This window comes from Amphibalanus amphitrite, unplaced genomic scaffold, assembly GCF_019059575.1.
Source record: "Amphibalanus amphitrite isolate SeventyFive unplaced genomic scaffold, NRLGWU_Aamphi_draft 000147F_arrow, whole genome shotgun sequence".
NCBI classification, from domain to species: Eukaryota; Metazoa; Arthropoda; class Thecostraca; order Balanomorpha; family Balanidae; genus Amphibalanus; species Amphibalanus amphitrite.
Window position 1 is genome coordinate 299,845 of NW_024881642.1, and position 17,656 is coordinate 317,500.

General features: G+C 53.5%; 1 protein-coding gene across 8 annotated transcripts in view; it reads left to right on the forward strand.

Annotated features, from left to right (window-relative positions):
• The first annotated feature begins 2,220 nt into the window (after positions 1 to 2,220).
• LOC122382815 (serine/threonine-protein kinase minibrain-like) overlaps positions 2,221 to 17,656 on the forward strand; it is a 21,713-nt gene continuing 6,277 nt past the window's right edge. For 2 of the 8 annotated variants that reach the window (XM_043368625.1, XM_043368627.1), the window contains exons 1-3: positions 2,222 to 2,505; positions 2,754 to 3,152; positions 12,979 to 13,241. In XM_043368625.1, coding sequence (XP_043224560.1) covers positions 3,029 to 3,152; positions 12,979 to 13,241 — 387 coding nt within the window. In that variant the 5' untranslated portion in view covers positions 2,222 to 2,505; positions 2,754 to 3,028. Of the gene's footprint in view, positions 2,506 to 2,753; positions 3,159 to 10,567; positions 10,831 to 11,675; positions 11,742 to 12,978; positions 13,242 to 17,656 lie in introns of those variants that run through there. The other 6 variants (XM_043368626.1, XM_043368624.1, XM_043368631.1 and 3 more) reach the window with 6 other exon arrangements.

The window sequence follows — 17,656 nt, forward strand, 5'->3', positions numbered from 1 at the left end:
TCACATTCTGATTCATAGGTAATCTCCTTTTACATTAGCTTGACGTCTTTCGTGAAAGTGATATGTATGCAATTCAATTCATTTGAGAAAAAACGCAGCTACGAGACATTTTTTCGTAAATATCTTATGGTAAAACCGTTTAAAAAAAGGTCTGGTGGAGAATACAAGTAAAATGCAATAAAAAAACATCAGAGGATGCCACTAAAATTATCGGAGCTATTGGTTCGAGAAACTTCTGACCAAACTGAACTGGTGAGTCAAAAAAGCTTCTCAATGGACTTCACCCTCGCCGGCCGGGGGGGGGGGGGCTTGGGGCGGGGGAGTGCCTCCCCATAGTTTTTTTTCGCGATAACTTAGAAGGCGCTGGGGATGAGCTGGAATCTGGCATCCCTGGATTTTGATTCAAACCGGATCTTGTAACATCAACTGCATTTTCAGGTCAGGTCAGGTCACCAACCTATGATTTGAAAGCATAAGTGAACCTTTACAAGGTTCTAAACTGGCGCAACTTCGCAACGCCCTCTGAATGCCAGAGGAGCTTTCACAGGGAAATAAAACTAACACAGCCAAGTACCTATCCTCCAAACGCAGAGCTCTCACAACATAATGTATAATGTATACCTAGGATTTTTTTCCTAGGGATCACCTGAGCTCAGGTCGGTCATGTAACCTTTAGGTATATTCATTTAGGTATATAGGACCATTACAAGTCAATATGGGAAGCATGAAAACTGCTATTTCGGCGACGAGAGTTATTTTAAATTATCTCAATTGAGCTAGCGAGTCGGATAAGCCACCAATATGTAGACTCGGCAACACCTGCCGAATGGAATGATTGCAATATAACCTCCTTCCACCAGCTTCGTGATCTGAGCTCTGTCTCTGACCTGATGACCTGACCTTGACCCGAGGTATATTGAGCTCACCTAAAGTAAAAGTGTATCATTTGGCGCATGAGCATGGAGAACACGACGGCGACTAACTCGCGGCTCTGGAGTCTGGACCATTTTTGGCAACATAATTTGTCAAAACCGAGCTCGTGCCTACCTTTGTGCACTTAAACTAACCTCAGACACATGGTGGATCCAGGGGAGCATTTGGGGCAAATGCCCCCCCCCTCCCCCGGTAGCGCCCGAAATCGGCCAAAATTTCCGATTTTCGAGCATAAAACGAAAACTTCACAATTTTTATTAGGAAACGTTTATTTTAAACTGCAGATCAGTACGTATGACCAACGTATGACACACGATAATTTTTTCTTTTAATTCGGAAAACATTTTTAGGGAGTTAAACATGCTCATAATCAACAACGTGTAAGACCCCCTTTCAGGATCCTCAATCCAGTATCCACGACCACCAGTGACCGCAGAGGTCACCGGCTGACCTGAGACCTTAAAATCGGGTACCAGTCGCTGGGCGCATAGGTATGTATACATACGCCCTTTCTTCGCGGGTCTCTAGCTCAATTAGGGGCGAAACGGTGAGGGGTCGTACTCATTGGCTCCCTCATTGATACCTACTACCCGCCTCACCCGCCCCTAATTGCACTCATACCCTCCCCCTTGACTGGGACGTATCTAGGAAACCAATAGGTCCGACAAGGGTTTCTCATCCTCCAGTATTTACATTTTACCGGCGACTCAGTCTCACATGTTTTGCCTATGACTCATATTTTCATAAACTTCCAGCACCTATCCGTGCTTCTATCCTCAGGATACTGAAATCCTTCTCCTCCACGCCGCAACCCCCCTCCGGGCTGGACAGGCAACTTTATCTCATGCGGGCTGCTCCCTTGGAGCGGCACCGCTGCTCCTGAGGGAGCGCACCCCGTAGCCGGGTGCAGTGAGTGCCTTGGGGCTGGGTGGCCTGTCTTTGGACGGGCTCAGCCCCGGCGACTCACTAGGGTGCCTGCCCAGACCAATGTCTCCCCCTAATCCCTATCATCCTTCCGGCTCTGCAATGGTCTTGTCGACCGAAAGGGCCTAACCCAACAAAACAAACAAACAAACTTCCAGCTCGTCCGAGACCGACTACCGCAACTCAAAGATCGCCATTAGGTGTCACAGTAACGCAGATTTCACTATTATAGATGACGCTCCAAGTCGCTAAAACAGTGGCTTGCTTTATCTAGAGGATTTTCAGAAGGAGTCTCTAGTCTGGAGAGCTTTACAAATTCTAGCGACTTTAGTAAATGGAAGCATTTGGCAGCACATGTGTTAGGCTCGCAGTTTACGTTGGAGAGCCCGGAGAGCCGCGATTCGCGTGTGTTGTGCGGTGTGGGGTTCACGAAAGCTGCGTGTATTTGTGTCGTGTCTAGGAGTGCTGCTTTTTGAGTGGAGTGTGCTTCGTTGAAAATTTTAGGGCGTTCAGCAAGTTACGCAGTGGAAGTTTTAGGCATAAGGTTCTGCGTCAACGCCAGGCTGAGACTGAGACGCCATCACTCACTGTCCAGCACGCCTCAACCGCACTCAATTGGTCTTATGCTCTGTTTTCTAGCTATCAAAGGTAAGTAACACTGAGTTGATGATAAAAATCACTCTTAAATGTCTCACAATTTGAATGTGAAACTGATGAATTGAAGGGCTGAGGTCATGCTTGATTTCCAGTTTCAAGCGTATCTCAACGTTTCAAGATTTTGTCATTTATGGATTGAAGTTTTGTTATCCTGTTAGCAACAGTTTTGTGAAACCATGTTCTTTCATATCACAACCATACATGTCAATAGCTGTATTCATTTCGTTATTTATTTCCAGGATCCGCGTGAAGTGTCCACCGCCAACCGGCCGGGACGGGAAAGATGATTCAACTTGGACTCGTCCGCGGCGGGGGAGGCAGTTAGTGGCCAGCCGAACGTAAACATCCCGGCGGAGGGCGCGAGGGGCCGTCGGCCGGCGGCCGCCAGTGAGGGCCGTGTTTTGGTGATCGGTGCGCGGGGCGCGGGGTGCGTGCCGCGCAGTGCCGGGTCGCGGCAGTGGTACAGTGGTGCGGCCGCGGCGAACGATGACGGCGCGTCGCTGACCGGCCGTGCATGGTGTCCACTGGCTCGGTGGCCGGCCCCGCCCAGGCCCCGGACCATGCGCTGGCGGACCGCGGACCATGCGCGCCGCCCAGGGACCACAGCGCGCTCCTGATGGGTCGCCAGCAGAGCAGCAGTAAGTGTAAGTGAACACACGGGGTCTGGGCTGCTCCCAGGACCACTCACGTGGCTCCGGGGGGGGGGGGGGGGGAGGGGCAGGGCTGGGTATTCGCCTGTCATTTCGTCATTCTTATTTCGTCATGGTCATGCGTATGCTAATTAGTGGGTGTGTTCTGTGGTCTGCCGTGCTGTGATTGGAGGTGTGCTGTGCTGTGCTTTCTATGCACTGTGATATGCAACAGTTTCGGTTCAGTCTAATATCTCATCCATGTTTCAGTCGAAGCCTAGCGTCATAGGCTGGGTCCGTCATTCCACTTCAGTGCCAAAATCAGAATCCGAACCGCGGATATCCCTGCAGCGAAATCGCCACCTCTCAAAACAGACGCTTCACTGTCATCGCTGTGTGTTGTGATTCCATGAACCCCATTCGTACTTGCTGAAGGGTGCGTAATGCATTTCCGCTGCATTGCCCTTTGAACCTGCCGCCCGGATGTTCGGTATGGCTCTCGATCAGATGGCGATGACTTCCTAACGCCTGTGGCGTGACACCTCGCCGCGTGCCGGAACCGACTCACTTCCGGCGCCCTCTGCCAGGTGCCTGGGGGGGCTGGCGGGGGGTGGCGTGGGTGGGAAGGGGGCTCCGATGCTGACCGAGGTCCCCTGTGGAGTGTGGGTTCATTCGGAAGGTAACTCGAGAGCCTGGCAGAAACTAGAAAGGATTTTCCCCTTGGATCTATGATCCGTAGGAATTATAGATCCGAGTCTGATCCCAGGATAAATTTTTCACGCCGGATCCGGTGGGATCATAGATCCTAACCTGAAGTTTGCTTCGAGATCAACTGAGACGCAGTTGGGGACGAGGTGATAGAAGTTTCTTTTCCTCCAGACTGGTTAATGTCTGGAACAGGAGCGAGTACCGTTCGCTTTTTTTCTGCTCAGAGTGTAGGTAGAAAGGTGTGCACAATAATTTGCTACTGGGGCAAAGTTCCCTCCCCTATGTGCTATCAAAGATCTCATGACTTTTAAAATGCATTCTCTGCAACCAATCTCGGTTTTCCTTGTTGCTTCAAGGATGGCTTTTAGGGCACTCAATGTAAAACTAGTATAAACTTAACTTCTTTCCACAATATCCATATTTTGCAGAATCAATTAAAGGGACCCTCCCACCTTCAAAAAAGTTAATGAATTGGCATGAAAGTGATGTCGCTCGGTTCAGAAAGAGCAAAAATGAATATCTACCAAATTTCATTGAAAAATATTCACCGGTTTTCAAGATATTAGACTTTTACTTTTGTTTACTTTTTGGGATCTCCGCTGTTCCTAGCGACTTTATTTGAAAGTGCGGCATTTGTTGCGCGCAAAGCAGCATATACCACCGCGTGCTGCCAAACGTTTTAGTAAAAGATTTAAAAATCGTTAGATCTCCGCTGACGTCACAAATTCTAAGGGGGCATACCAATGCATTAGCCCCTTAGAATCCGAAAACTGCAAGTTTGAAATTCCATATCTCCGAATTAAAGCATTTTTCGATGTTGTGAATGCCCAAACCGGTATTTTCAGGCCATGGCCACCAATTTGGCTATCTCAACTCAAAACTAATGTTAAGGTGGGAGGGTCCCTTTAATAACATCCTGTTTCATCATGTTCCGGTGAAGGCTGTCCCACACAATGGGAACTGTGCCGTTTGAGCCAGGCTAGCGACGGCTCACTGTTCGCCAGGGCAGCTATTTCATTGGTTTATTGTTTGGCCCGCTGTTATTATTCGCTGCAGTTCATGCATTCATTCATGGAGGTCTGTACTGAAGGCAGACCTGAAACAGGAGTCAGGAGCTATCGTCGGCAATCGTGGCTGACATGGCATGTTCTGGTCGAGTCTTGGTGGCGTAGGTAGAGCCCGTAACCATATCTCCAGGCGTGGGCCATCCCAGCTCCAGTGTCTGTCGTCCTTTGTATACAGTCCCAATTCAGATGTCTGCCGTCTGCCCCGTATCATCCCAGCTTTGCGGCGTATGCTGTCCCGTACTGTCCCATACCGTTTAACTCCAATTTATTTCATTCCATACCGTACCATGCCGTCCCAACTCTAGTGTATGCCGTCCTAAATCGTCACAGCTGCGGCGTATCAGAGATGTCTTCTGTCTGTTTGAGACTATGCCTATTAACTACCTAACCAAGAAGCTGTCCTCGGCGTGATCGAGACAGGAGCGTCCACGGTTGTGGACGCTCACGGTTGTGCCTCAGATCAGTTTGACATATCTGCTTATCTATGTCTAAAGCTATCATAGGCGCGGGAGCCAGGGGGCAGGGGGGCAGCTTGCCCCCCCCCCTAACTCTGGGGCCGTGGGGGCGGTGCCCCCACAGCTTTGAGACGGAATACCACACTTTTTTGCAAATGTTTTCTTTTTTGTTGAAAAAGCCAAGGGATGAAAAATAAGTGGCCTAAAACCGGTGAGAAAACTAGATTTGGGGGTAGGTACCCTAGGTTGATCTCTATTATGGTGTGCCCCCCCCCCCCCAGTCTGAAAGTAGTTCCCGCACCCCTGAAAGCTATGCACAGCTGGTGTGCTGCCTTTTTATCGTTTGGCGACGGGCGACCACATTTCAATAAGAAAATCGGCGTTAAGCTCATCTGAGAAGCCTAGCGCCCTTTCACTTTGCCCAAATACATGTTGGTAGGTCCTTTCGTCAACCCTCGGTGCAAAGCTCGTGCTGCCACCCAACATTGGAGGCGCTCGCTTCCCGCCTAGTTTCAATGGTACTGCTGCAGTGCCGCAGTCATCCCGTCGGCCGTCACTATTGTTTGCTGTGATCCGGCCCGATCGCCGTGAGATACCTGGCGACTTTGTCCGCCGTTTGTTGTTCAACACGCTCGGCATTCTCCGTCACTACTGAGGACCGGCGACCGTGGCCTCTGACCTGCCCTCATGCACTGCTTTCCTGTGTGTGGCGGCTCTGCGCAGAAAACCGGCTGCGTATTGTAAGGCGCCCTAAGCACGATGTCCCTGTGACGATGCTTGGTCGCCACAGCATGCTGTCCGCCACACTTCTCGGAAAACCACTCAGCCAGCCGGTACTTATATAACTTACTGTCATATTCGGCGTAAGATATTATGAGTTTGGCTGCGTTGAATGTCTGCTCTATTTCTCATCTACAAAAACTAGAGGGGAGGGAGTGTGGTACGAGTAAGACCGGAGACTTGAGAGCCTCCCCAGCGGAAATGTCCCAGTGACGGCGTCCGGCCGTCGCGTCGACCGTCGTTTGGATGATGTGACACCTGTTGGCTCGCCATTATGGGCGGCGCGAGTCTGCGTCAGCTGTTATGGGCCGTACGAGCCCGCGTCGGCCGGTTCGGCGTCGGAAGTGGCGAGCCTGTTGCTCAAGTGGCTGTCACGAGGCTGACAGGGGTGTGTGGGAAGAGGGAATTCGGATCGGATCGTTGCACGAATGCAGGCGTGTGGTGTCACTGCAGTGTCACGTGTCACCCTGTGCTTTGCACGGGCTGTGTCACGTGTATCAATGGATGCCTTGGGAGCTGCGTAAATTACGGCATTCCTCTTCGTGTTTTCAAGACCTTCGGCGTTGTGGTGTTTGGCTAAAGCCTCTTTGTTCCTTGGCATATCAACAGAGACATAACGTAGCTTCTTATGTAACGAAATCCGTATTATTCTTTCATTGCAATGTTACCACCAGCATTGAATTGGCCGTTAGCATTCAGTTCCTCCCTGCCTTTCTGCAATGGTGGCGTTATCTGCACAGGCCCGTCTCATGAAGTGCCTGTTCCGCCTGTCAATGTGGCCGGCTGGAATGTAATCGGGTCGTTTCCACTGGGAACGGCCGACTGCGGCTCTCACGTCGGTCCGTGACCTCTCGTACCGCGGCGTCTGGCCCCTGGAAGTGCTGTGAGGCGGTTTCGGCGCTCGTTTCTCTTCTCCGAGGAGGAGTGTCTGGTCTGACCAGTCTGCTCTGTGGACGCCCCCCCCCCCTCGTCCCCCCTCTGACCAGTGACGCACGGTGGTCACTGGTTTGGTCCGGTGACGAGGTTCTATTGACTATAATGCCAGGAGATGATCATTACACCACCAGCAGGGCGTGTTCCCAGTTTCGTGCGCCGCCGCCAGGAAAGACGACCCTGGCTTGCCGTCTCTAGCAGCTGCATCTCACACCTCTCCACATACACATGTAAACACGCGTATCGATGTGTCCGTGTGCTGGTCCGGTGTCCAAATGTGACGGCGCTGACGCCCTCGGCAGGTGCAGGAACGGGCCGGCGTGTCCGAGAGGCCGGACGCTACCCAGCGACCCGCGACATTCTGTCGAGTGTCTGTGCGTCTGGCGTGTGGTGGAACGGTTAGAAACGTTTGTCAGCCGTTTCCTTTCGCGTCTCTCGGTAGATAAATGTTGGAATCGGGTGTGCTGGAGCGTTCGAGGGCTGGACTGGGGTTGAGCGATAACGGTTTGGTTAGGTAACGATGGATGTGGTAAATAGATTTGAAACTGTCAACTGTCAACATTATCGATAAAATGTCCACATTATCAATCCGAAATGTTGTCAACATTATCGATTTAAGGTCAACCTATCATACCGATGTTGACATACCTTCCAACTTTGTATGAAAATTTGTCACGATCACGTTATGCGGAACGGAAGGCATGTGTAATTCAACTGAAGGTTACCGCTATTGTGCTCCTGAGGTCATTCCTTCTCTACTTTATGCATTGACTCGAAAAATGCCTACCAACATTTCGTTGCCTTTTACCTTGCTTGGTTCTTCATTATTGCAACAGAAAAATGACAATTTTCGCGGTGTTGTAGGAACAATCTGCGCAGTTCATTTTGGGTTGTCTGATGTATCTCTTCCATTATTTCATCATCACGTATCAGTCAGCAGTGCTGCCTTTGACTGGCATCGTCTACGGTCCCAGTCGGCTGCCGCCTGGGAGTGGGTCGAAGTCCGGCCGGGCGGGCGGGGTCCGTCTGTCTGTCTCTCACGTGGCCGGCGCGTGCCAAGCCGGCGCGGTGAAACATTACTAGAGGTGGCAAAACTGGAAAATTTTGGGACCCGGACCCGGACCCGGTCTGACTGGCACATTTCTGGAACCGGTCAGACCCGGTCTAAGTCAGCGTTGGAACCAGATGGACCCGTTCCCGAAATTCATTATGAAAATTGTGTACAGTTGTAGGTATAGCAAAAGAAAATAGTTTCTTTCCAATTGGGCATACTTGTGTCACAAAGTAAAAAACTCATGCCATGGTCATTTCACTTCGCTTCATAGTTTGTATTTTGGAACCAGATTCAGGTCATATTTAAGAATATAAGAAGTAAGTAGACCAATGAATTTCATGCTAACCTAAGCCACTTTTACTACAGCTGCTAAAAATGATGTGAACTGGGGATCCATGGACCAGTGCCTTCACCAGAGTCAGAACAAGAACCTAACATCAACATGGAACAAGATAACCATACTGATAGTTGATACATACCTTTTCTAATATCCTTGGTAAAAGATATTCGGTTTTAGAATTAAATTCATTAGTCCTTACAAATATTATCAACTATCAAAGGCCCCAAACGATAAAACATTCAAAATCAAAATAGAAACATGAAAACTGTGTGAGGTTCGCCAGAAATGTCGACACGACAGAACAGGCGTTAAATCACTGCAAAATTTTGTTGGGGTTAATGTACTGCAAAATCGTAATGGCAATAAACTTTAAGTACTGCAAGTCGGTTAAGTAGGTTGCGATCATGACTTAAGTGCCAATTTATTAACGTAGAAAACAAACTACATTTTGTTGTTAGTACCTAGACATAGAATAAATACCAAGGGTTCTGAGACTTTCTTCCCGAACGTGTTCCAAAATTGTAACCTTTATGCAGTAGATTAGCGTGCGTAAGGTATAGCATATATGACGCTCAAATGCGCCATTTTCACATCAACACGGAATCATTGGCCTTGGAGAAGGGCATTGGTATTGACTCAGTTTTTTGTCAGCTGCTGCCGTATGATGGCGCTAGTAGAGCGCTATATGTATAATACGATCTGCTAGCGCCACCATGCGGCGCAAGTTGGCTAAAATCTGATCAATACTACGGTTTCTGGAGAGTGCCTTGGATTCATTTTTAGCTTTATGGATTTATGCAAGGGCATGTTGGTTTTATGAGTTGTCTTCTGGCCGTGATAGAAATAATTTCAAAGCTGTTTGAGTTATGAAATGCATTTGAATATCAAACATGAACTCTGATTTCCGGTGGGCATTGGTATGTCAATATCTTTGAAAAGGCAGGTGAGAATGCCACTGGTCAGCCTTGCTTCAATTGGATTTGTGTCCATTTTTAAATGGATTTCAGTCATACCTACTTACTTACCTACAGATGTTATTGGTATTTGATTTCTACAGCTCAAAATATTGCCAGGTGCTGTACAGCAAACTGAATGGAAGTGATCCGTACAAACATTTGGTGCAATGTTTTCTGGATTGCTAGCACTTAGAACTTGTTTATTCTGTTGTAGGTGACAAGATAAGAAATTGAAGCAAGACTGACCAGTATCAGTATGCTATAGAATAGGTAGCCCAATCTGCTGGAATATTGAAATTCAAAAGTGGAATTGGGACTTATGAACTGGAAACTGCATCAACTATGACTATGTTTGCCAAAGCATAAAAGATATTAATGTTTACCATAAAGCACAGGGAAATGATAGGACCCGGTTGGACCCGGCCAAATATTTTGGGGGACCCGGTCTGGACCCATCCGGGTCCAGACCGGTTCCATAGACCGGGTCCCCGGGTCCACATTTTGCCACCTCTAAACATTACCGACCAACCAACCACACCGGCAGGCAGGCAGGCCGGCGGACCCGGCGACCCGCGCCCGGCGGAGACCCCCCCCCCCCGGCTGGACACTGTCCCCGGCTGCGGGGGGGGGGGGGGTCGCGGCGCCGAGCGCTGGACGAGGCCGGTTCACCGACGTCGTCACCAGTCCGGTCGCCGCTCCGCCGCTCCACTCCTGGCTATTGATCCGCGGCCAAAGGCCAAAGCCACAGCCGCCGCACCGGCGCCGACCAGAGTCGGAGCCGGTAAACAGCGCGCCGAATTGTGCCGCGGCGGCCAGGCGCCTGCCGGCTGGCCCGGCGTCTCTCACCGAATGCGTAGATGCATGGTCGACCCCGCGACCGGCGGGGCTGGGCGGGGACGCGGGTGGGGCGGTCACGTGCGCAGCTGGTGGCTCGAATGTGGGTCAGACGGTCTGGTCAGGAGCGCCGGGGGCTGTGCGGCGCACACGCATTGCGTCAGGTGCGTGGGCCGTTACCGGCGCGGTACGGCGGCCGGGGGAGCCAGCATCCACGGTCCTTAGAATGCGCGTCGACTGCCGATGGCTGATGAAAGCAGGAGATCCTGATGAGAGATCTCGCGAGGCTAATGGCCCGATTTCACACAAATAATTTGGCTGAAATGTGACAAACCGTGGCGCTAGGAATATTTTGCAATATAAATGGGAAGAATTTACCATATTATCATTTTTATTCTTGCTCTGAACTCTGAAGCTATGTAATTCAACAACTTCGCTTTCATTTTTTCACCTCAGAGTTACAACCTATTTTTCGAATTTCGAGCCAGTCCCATTTCAGCGTTTGCCGTTTAGGCTTGTGGAATGTCACCACTCATCGTGAAAAGGCCCTCGCCTGTTTGGTGAGTTGATAGCGGCAGTGATGTTTCATAGCGATTTGTTGCTGTCACAAGAATTGGAAAAAAAAATGTTGATCAAATTGATAATCGTAATACCTAATCGTAACGAATCGCTGACGATAATCATACTTCAGAGAACAGAACCTGTATCGCGGACGTCATTGACTTAGCGCGAATTTTCACGAAGCTTGCTCACCTAAGCGCAGAATGTCGGTCTTACCCCAAGATAGACCAACTGGCAACTATTGACTCTTTTTGTCGCTGCTTGTTCCATAAAAAACTGTCGGCGTATCGAACTTCATTTGCTTCTGAGCTTGCTCTCGGAGCTATTGCTTCCGTCGAAGAACCGGTACATTCGTTCGGACTGTGACTAAGGACGGACTCGCATTATGACGAATTATGGTTGACTGTAAATTGTGGACCGTGGATCGTTGACCGTGAATTGTGGACTGTGGAATGTGGATCGTTGGCCGTGGACTGTAGATTGTTGACCTTGGTCGTGAACTATAACGAGAGCGGACCGAGTGAGCCATCAGCGGGGGGGGGGGGCTATGACGTGTTTTCGTGACTCGGGGGTGGCTGACCCGCAGGGCAGGGTCCAACCCTTCCGTCTATCCGAGCCTGGAACAGTCGTGACCGGCTGTTTGGCGGCGGGTAACCACAGATAACCGACCGATAAGGGCCGGGCACTGTGTTTGCGCCGTGGAGATACACTTCCAGACCTTTGTGCCGATGTGGCAAGGCCAGATAGCCACGGTCCATGCCGCTAGTTTTACTGTCGGAACTGCCTTTGTTGCCTTAGTTCTGTCTAGCGCGTTGTGAAGTGACAAACTCTTATCGGCGAGCTCTGTGCTGTGGCTGTCTTTGGTGGACTGCTCCAGCTAATATGAGAAATGGGAAAATGTCCGTGGGAGGTGATTTTCGGTGTGGCGATGCTTGCTTGAGAACGGGTTTGTATCCTGTTGGTCGCTTGCAGTATCTTGTGTCATTTGTATGCAAGTGAACTCGAGGCTTTTTGGGAAGGGTTTCCTTATATTTAAAGGTTTCCTACGAAAGAGCTGTCTGGTTTGTGATGTTGGGATTTGGACAATATATCAGTGATCTTAGTTATATTGCATGTGCTTCCTTGGAAGACGCTGTTTTGGTTTATTCAATGGCAGATCGCCAAACTTTGTAGTCTGTCTCCATTGTAGGCTGTCTTATGTAAATGGCCATGCCTTCCATTGCACGGCCATTCACATAGGTAAGTGGCATCACTAAGGCGGCACTCCAGCTGGCTGGCACTGCATTTGCAGCCTGACAATGTGACGAAAGCGAGGTCACGTGGGCCCGTGGCGCCTTTGACATGGTGATTAGGGCAGACCTTGACACGTGTTTTGCTCCTGGATACATGTTGCGCAGATTGATGACTCAGCTTGGCCGTCAGGTGGTGTTATGTAAAACTGCTGCATGTGGAGTGATTCATTTACGCACAGGTGGCGGCGGCCAATCGTTTCTTTATTTTGAGCGTGTGTTGTGCTTCTTTGTTTGTGTAGCGTGACATCACCTCTTCACACTACGTCATGATACCGCACCACCATCACCCATGCGAGCCTTGCCACCTGTGTCCTTCTTTCCACAGTCTGCTGACCTGTTGCCCCTACGCTGTCCCTGTTTCAGACCAGCTGAGGTCTCGGCCGGGCCCAGTGCTGCCGCCGTGTGTCCCTGGGTAGCCGGCTGAGCTTTTCCCCTGTGCTTCAGACCAGCTGAGGTCCCGGCCGGGCCCGGCGCTGCCGTTCGTAGTCGTGTCTCTGAGTAGCTGGCTGACCTGTTCCTCCTGTGTTTCAGACCAGCTGAGGTCTCTCCCGGACCCAGCGCCTGTGTCCCTGAGTCGGTAGCCGGCTGACCTGTTGTCCCCTCTGCCCCCTGTTTCAAACCAGCTGAGGTCTCTCCCGGGCCCGGTGCTGCCGCCGTGTGTCCCTGGGTAGCTGGCTGACTTGTTCCCCTGTTTCAGACCAGCTGAGGTCCCTCCCGGGCCCGGAGCTGCTGCCTGTGTCTCTGGGTAGCCGGCTGACTTGTTCCCCCTGTTTCAGACCAGCTGAGGTCCCTCCCGGGCCCGGAGCTGCTGCCTGTGTCTCTGGGTAGCCGGCTGACTTGTTCCCCCTGTTTCAGACCAGCTGAGGTCCCGGCCGGGCCCGGCGCTGCCCCGGCAGACCGCCACAGGAGGCGCCGGCCGTGCCGAGCCCCCCTCCCCTGAAGACTCGCCGCCACCGGCCGCCGGAGACATCTCATCGCTGTCCTCGCGATCTCCGAGCAACGGGCCCGACCTGCAGACCATGCAGGCGCGCATCCCGTGCCGGTTCCGGGATGCCACCCAGGCGCCGCTGAGGAAACTCACCCTGGACCTCATCAAGACGTACAAACACATCAATGAGGTGAGGAAGCGGTGGCTGAACGGCTTTGTGCGTGAGAGACTGGTCGGTGGATGGGGGCACGATACGTCAGGTGGAAAAGTCAATGCCGCCCGTAAATAGACGTTTGGACGAGAGGAGGAACAAGCATCTTACATGACGAATCATATCGCCTATGATATTATGATGTTACAAACTATGTCGGGGTGATAGCGACTGGTCGCTGGATGACGGGATTCCCCCTCTATCACACCTATTACGTCTGCTCACCGTGACTCCCCTGTTGCTATGCGGGAGAGCGGCCGTCTGGTCATAGGGGACGGTCTCGGAAGGACCGGCAGAGGGGAGGGAAATCGGAGCCGGCCGGCCGGCCGACGGCGCCAGCTGGCCAGACGCGTCAGCGCGGCGCCGGTGCACCTGGCTGTCCGGACGAGTCCATTAATCATCCGGTGGGGGAGGGAGGTCGGCGCGAGCGGCCCGACCGCTAGCCGCGAGACGCCAGCGACGAACGGGGCGGGGACGCTGGGCGCCGGGCGGCCCGCGTCGGTCAGGTGGCGCGCTCGGACCCCTGGCGGTGGACGCTTGACGGGCGACGGTCGGCCGGTCGGCTGCGTCATGAGACAGATCGGCACCGATACCCACTGACCCCGTCATGGCGTCTCCCTCATTTATCCAAGCGGGGCCGAGTGAAGCGTTTTTGTTTTCACCGCACTGCCGTGCTACAAGCCTGTGTTGCTTGTTGCGGCTCGGCGCGGACGTCCGCCAGTTTTCCAAGCCCTGTTTACCGGGACGGCTGAAGGCGCTCGCTCGTGGCGGCGCCGCGTCGGCCTTGGATGTGGGCTTTTTTGGCCGCGGCTGTTGCCGTGCGCTGGTCACGCAGGCCGACACAACTGCGCAGTAACGGGCCGATTGGACCGGGCCGGCCGGCAGGGCCGCCGGCGGAGGCGCCACGCGGCGGGCTGGGAGGGCTGGCCGGCGATGATGTGCTGATTGCCCTTTATTATCTACATTGCCTGTATTTTAGCCACCTTGGTAATTTAAAGTGGCACGCACATGGGCGCCGATGACCACTGTAGTCCGGGCGCCCAAAAACCCCAATTCATCATCAACAGCTTCAGATATACATGGGTGGCGTCTATGAGTTGTTCGTGTGAGAAAACGCAACTGTCTAAGGCCTGTTTAAACCCTAAGGTCGTCTTTGTAGCCCCGAGTTAAAACTATTATAACAAATTTCTGCATGGTTTGCGTTCCTAATGCCCTTCCTGACCCTCTGAAGTTCCGGGTTCGACCAGAGAATGGCGTCAATTCATCCTTCCTCAGTCCTCGAGGTAAGCTGGGGAGAACTGAGAGCTATTTACTCTCACAATAGGCTGCATGGGAGTGAGGTTCGTTCGATTCTCTCAGTCGCTACTGAAACCCGGAAGATCACCAGCAGCGCTTTCATGCCTCTCGGCGCTCTCCTTCGACTCAAAACGGTGTTCGATGTGAAGGATGCCGTCGCCGCTGCACCTCTCTGCGAACGGTCAGCGCCGCCCCGTGTTCGCCCTGGACCGGGGCTCACGCCGGCGGCCCCGCCACGGCTGGTCGGCCGTGACCGAGTTGGACGGAGCGCCGTCGACTGGAGCTGCAGCCCCGCCGGCGGCGGCGGCGGCCGCAGCTCCACCAGTATTGATCAGACCGGCCGGCGGCCAACCGGTCTGTCCCCGTCGCCCCTGGCTAGGGCTGCTGAGCCTGCTGACCCCACCCGGGACTGCCAACCCTGCTGACCCTGCCGGGACTGCTGAGCCTACTGACCCTGCTGACCCTGCCCGGGAGTGCCGAGTTTGCTGACCCTGCCCGGGACTGCTGAGACTGCTGACCCTGTCCGGGACTCTCTGAATTCCCATCGGCTCCCTTTACATGCATACCTCCTGCTCTTCCCGAGACCCCATCGACACTGACGGGTTTCGCCATAGGCCGGTGTCCTCGAAAAGGCACGTGTACATGCTTCCGAGACATAATAGTCCCATAAGGCGCACAATGGGCCGACAACAGGTGTACTAAGTGCAGCGGATCCCATTCATGAGTGTCGCATGCAGGGACGGTCGGGGAAAAGGCCGGGACTGACGTGTCCCACACCAAAGGAACTGCGCCGCACGGGCCGGGGAAGGGGGAGCCCGGGAGGGTGAGACGCGGGGCTCTTTGAAGGCCTAACGCCGGTAAATGGAGTGCCACCATCGACGGAATTATATGCCACCGGTTTAGTCAGTGATGCCCATTGAATAGCTCTACCGAAAAGGATACCAACCATCTGAGCTGCGACTTCAGTCGCAAATGCCGCCACTGCGCAGTATAATAAAAGCACGTATTTCGATAGCGATTTGACGATGCTCTGAAATGGTGGCGTTTCGAGGCATGTAGCCGACCAGGCCCTGTGTCGCAGGCCTGTCTGTTTGGGACGCGTACACGCTGTACTGCTAACGCCAACCATCGATACCGTCGTCCGTCGATCATCAATCACCGATCGTCGACGTGCGCTGTCGGCTACAGCTTTGATCCGCCGGGGTGCCGGGCTGCGTCACAGGGCTTCCCGCCGCGCCGCGTGCGTCGGCACCGACGTTCCGGGAAGCCTGTGCGTCGGAAACGGCGGCGCTGCGCCACGGACCTGGCACCGACGATCGGCCGCCCACGCACCGGGTCGGCCATAAACAGAGGCGCGCGACGCTGGCGGACATAGGCGCCGATTCGCGTGAATGTCGGCGCTGTTTATCATTGGTGGGATTTCATTGGCTGGTATTTGCATATTAGTAAAGTTACGCGTGGCGTGACGTCAGCTGCTCCGCTGGCCTATGCCTCAGATGCAGTCACGTGTGGTGTTTCCGGATGTTTGCGGTCACGCGTTCGGCTCCCGGCCGCCCTGGCAAGCTATGGCACCACTCGTCTCATTATCTGCCGTGGGAGAGGGCAGCTGACTGCGGAGATGTCGCCCGTCCCGTCTGTGAAGGACAACTCCCCCCCCCCCCTTCGAGCCGTGAGACGGGCCCGCAAGTTGCGACTCAGCCGTTGCCGCTCCGTGGATCCGCTCGTATGGATGGTGGAAGTCGAGTCGCAGTCCAGTCCTGTTCGTATCTCACACAGGCACACAGCTTTGTTCCGTGACTCTGCAGATGCCAGCTTCACAAGCTGACGGAGATCACTCGTCGCTGTTCTGTATGCATCTTTACATTCATGTATGGAGACGTGCAGACAGGTGCGGAGCGCGGTCCCGCTTCCTCGGAAATACCGGTCAGAAATAGCCAACCGGTACCGAGCTTAACTACCGCACCGGCTGTCAGACGAGGAAGCCCGCAGCGTGGTGCGCGTCTGCGAACAAACATTTTGGCTCGGGCTAGTTGCGGAAGAATGGTGAGACATAACAGCAGCTAGCAGTAGCTACTTGTGACAGCCTTACGGCCTGATGGGCGGATTGGTTGATGTGTAATGCCTACCCAACATATTTCTCATACTTAACCCGTAGCCACCTGTTGAGCCATCCAGCGCCGGCTTGGCGGTCTATTGCGAGTGCGGAGTGTCGCTGCTACCGACCCGAGGTTTTGCTGATCCTTCATCAGTGACCCAGTCGAGTGGCTAGTTGGTAAGGTGCGGACCGGACCAATCGATACACTGTCAATGACCTATGACGTCAACGAGTGTGATCAGCAGCCGCTGAGTTCAGCGCCGAGCCTGCCGAGCTGTCTGTGAGTGTATCTGTGCGGTCGGCGCCGCTTGGTCCTGTCGTGACCGTGCGGTACGCTGCAGCCTGCCACGAACCGACCCATGTCGTGAGCGTGCCGGCGGTGCCGTGACCAGCGGTGCTACTCCGGCGGTGCCGCTGCTGTTCCCACGGTCGGACCCGGTCCGGGAGGACAGCGGCGCTGCGTGACCCGACCCGACCCGAGGTCGCCATGGTTCGGTTCTGCATCTACTGGGCGGTGACAGACATGACCATTGATCGGTGACCACTGACCAGTTGCGTGGGAGGGGCGGCAACTCGGTTCTTTTGTTTGTTTATGTCCACTGTCCGCCGATCGGTGACCATAATCACTGACCGCTGAATAATCACTGACCGCTAATCAGTTTTGGGGTGAGGATGGTAGCTCGGCGATGTTCACCGCCGCCGTTCGGTACTGTCCTCCAGTCGGTGACAGCCTGGTCTACCGCCGCAGTTCGGTACTCTCCACTGTCCTCGGGTCGGTGACCTCCGGCCGGTGACGGTCCGGTCGGTCTGCCGCCGCTGTGGCTCGATACTGTCCTCCGGCCGGTGACAGCCGGGTCGGCCGGCTGATGCCGATCCGACAACGAGGGGCCCGTCCGGGCAGCCCCACGCCGGCCACTGTGGGGCTCCTCTGGGTGAGAGATGGAGACGAACCGGCCCAGCGACAACCGTTACACAGGCCACACGGCCGCGGACACCGACCGAC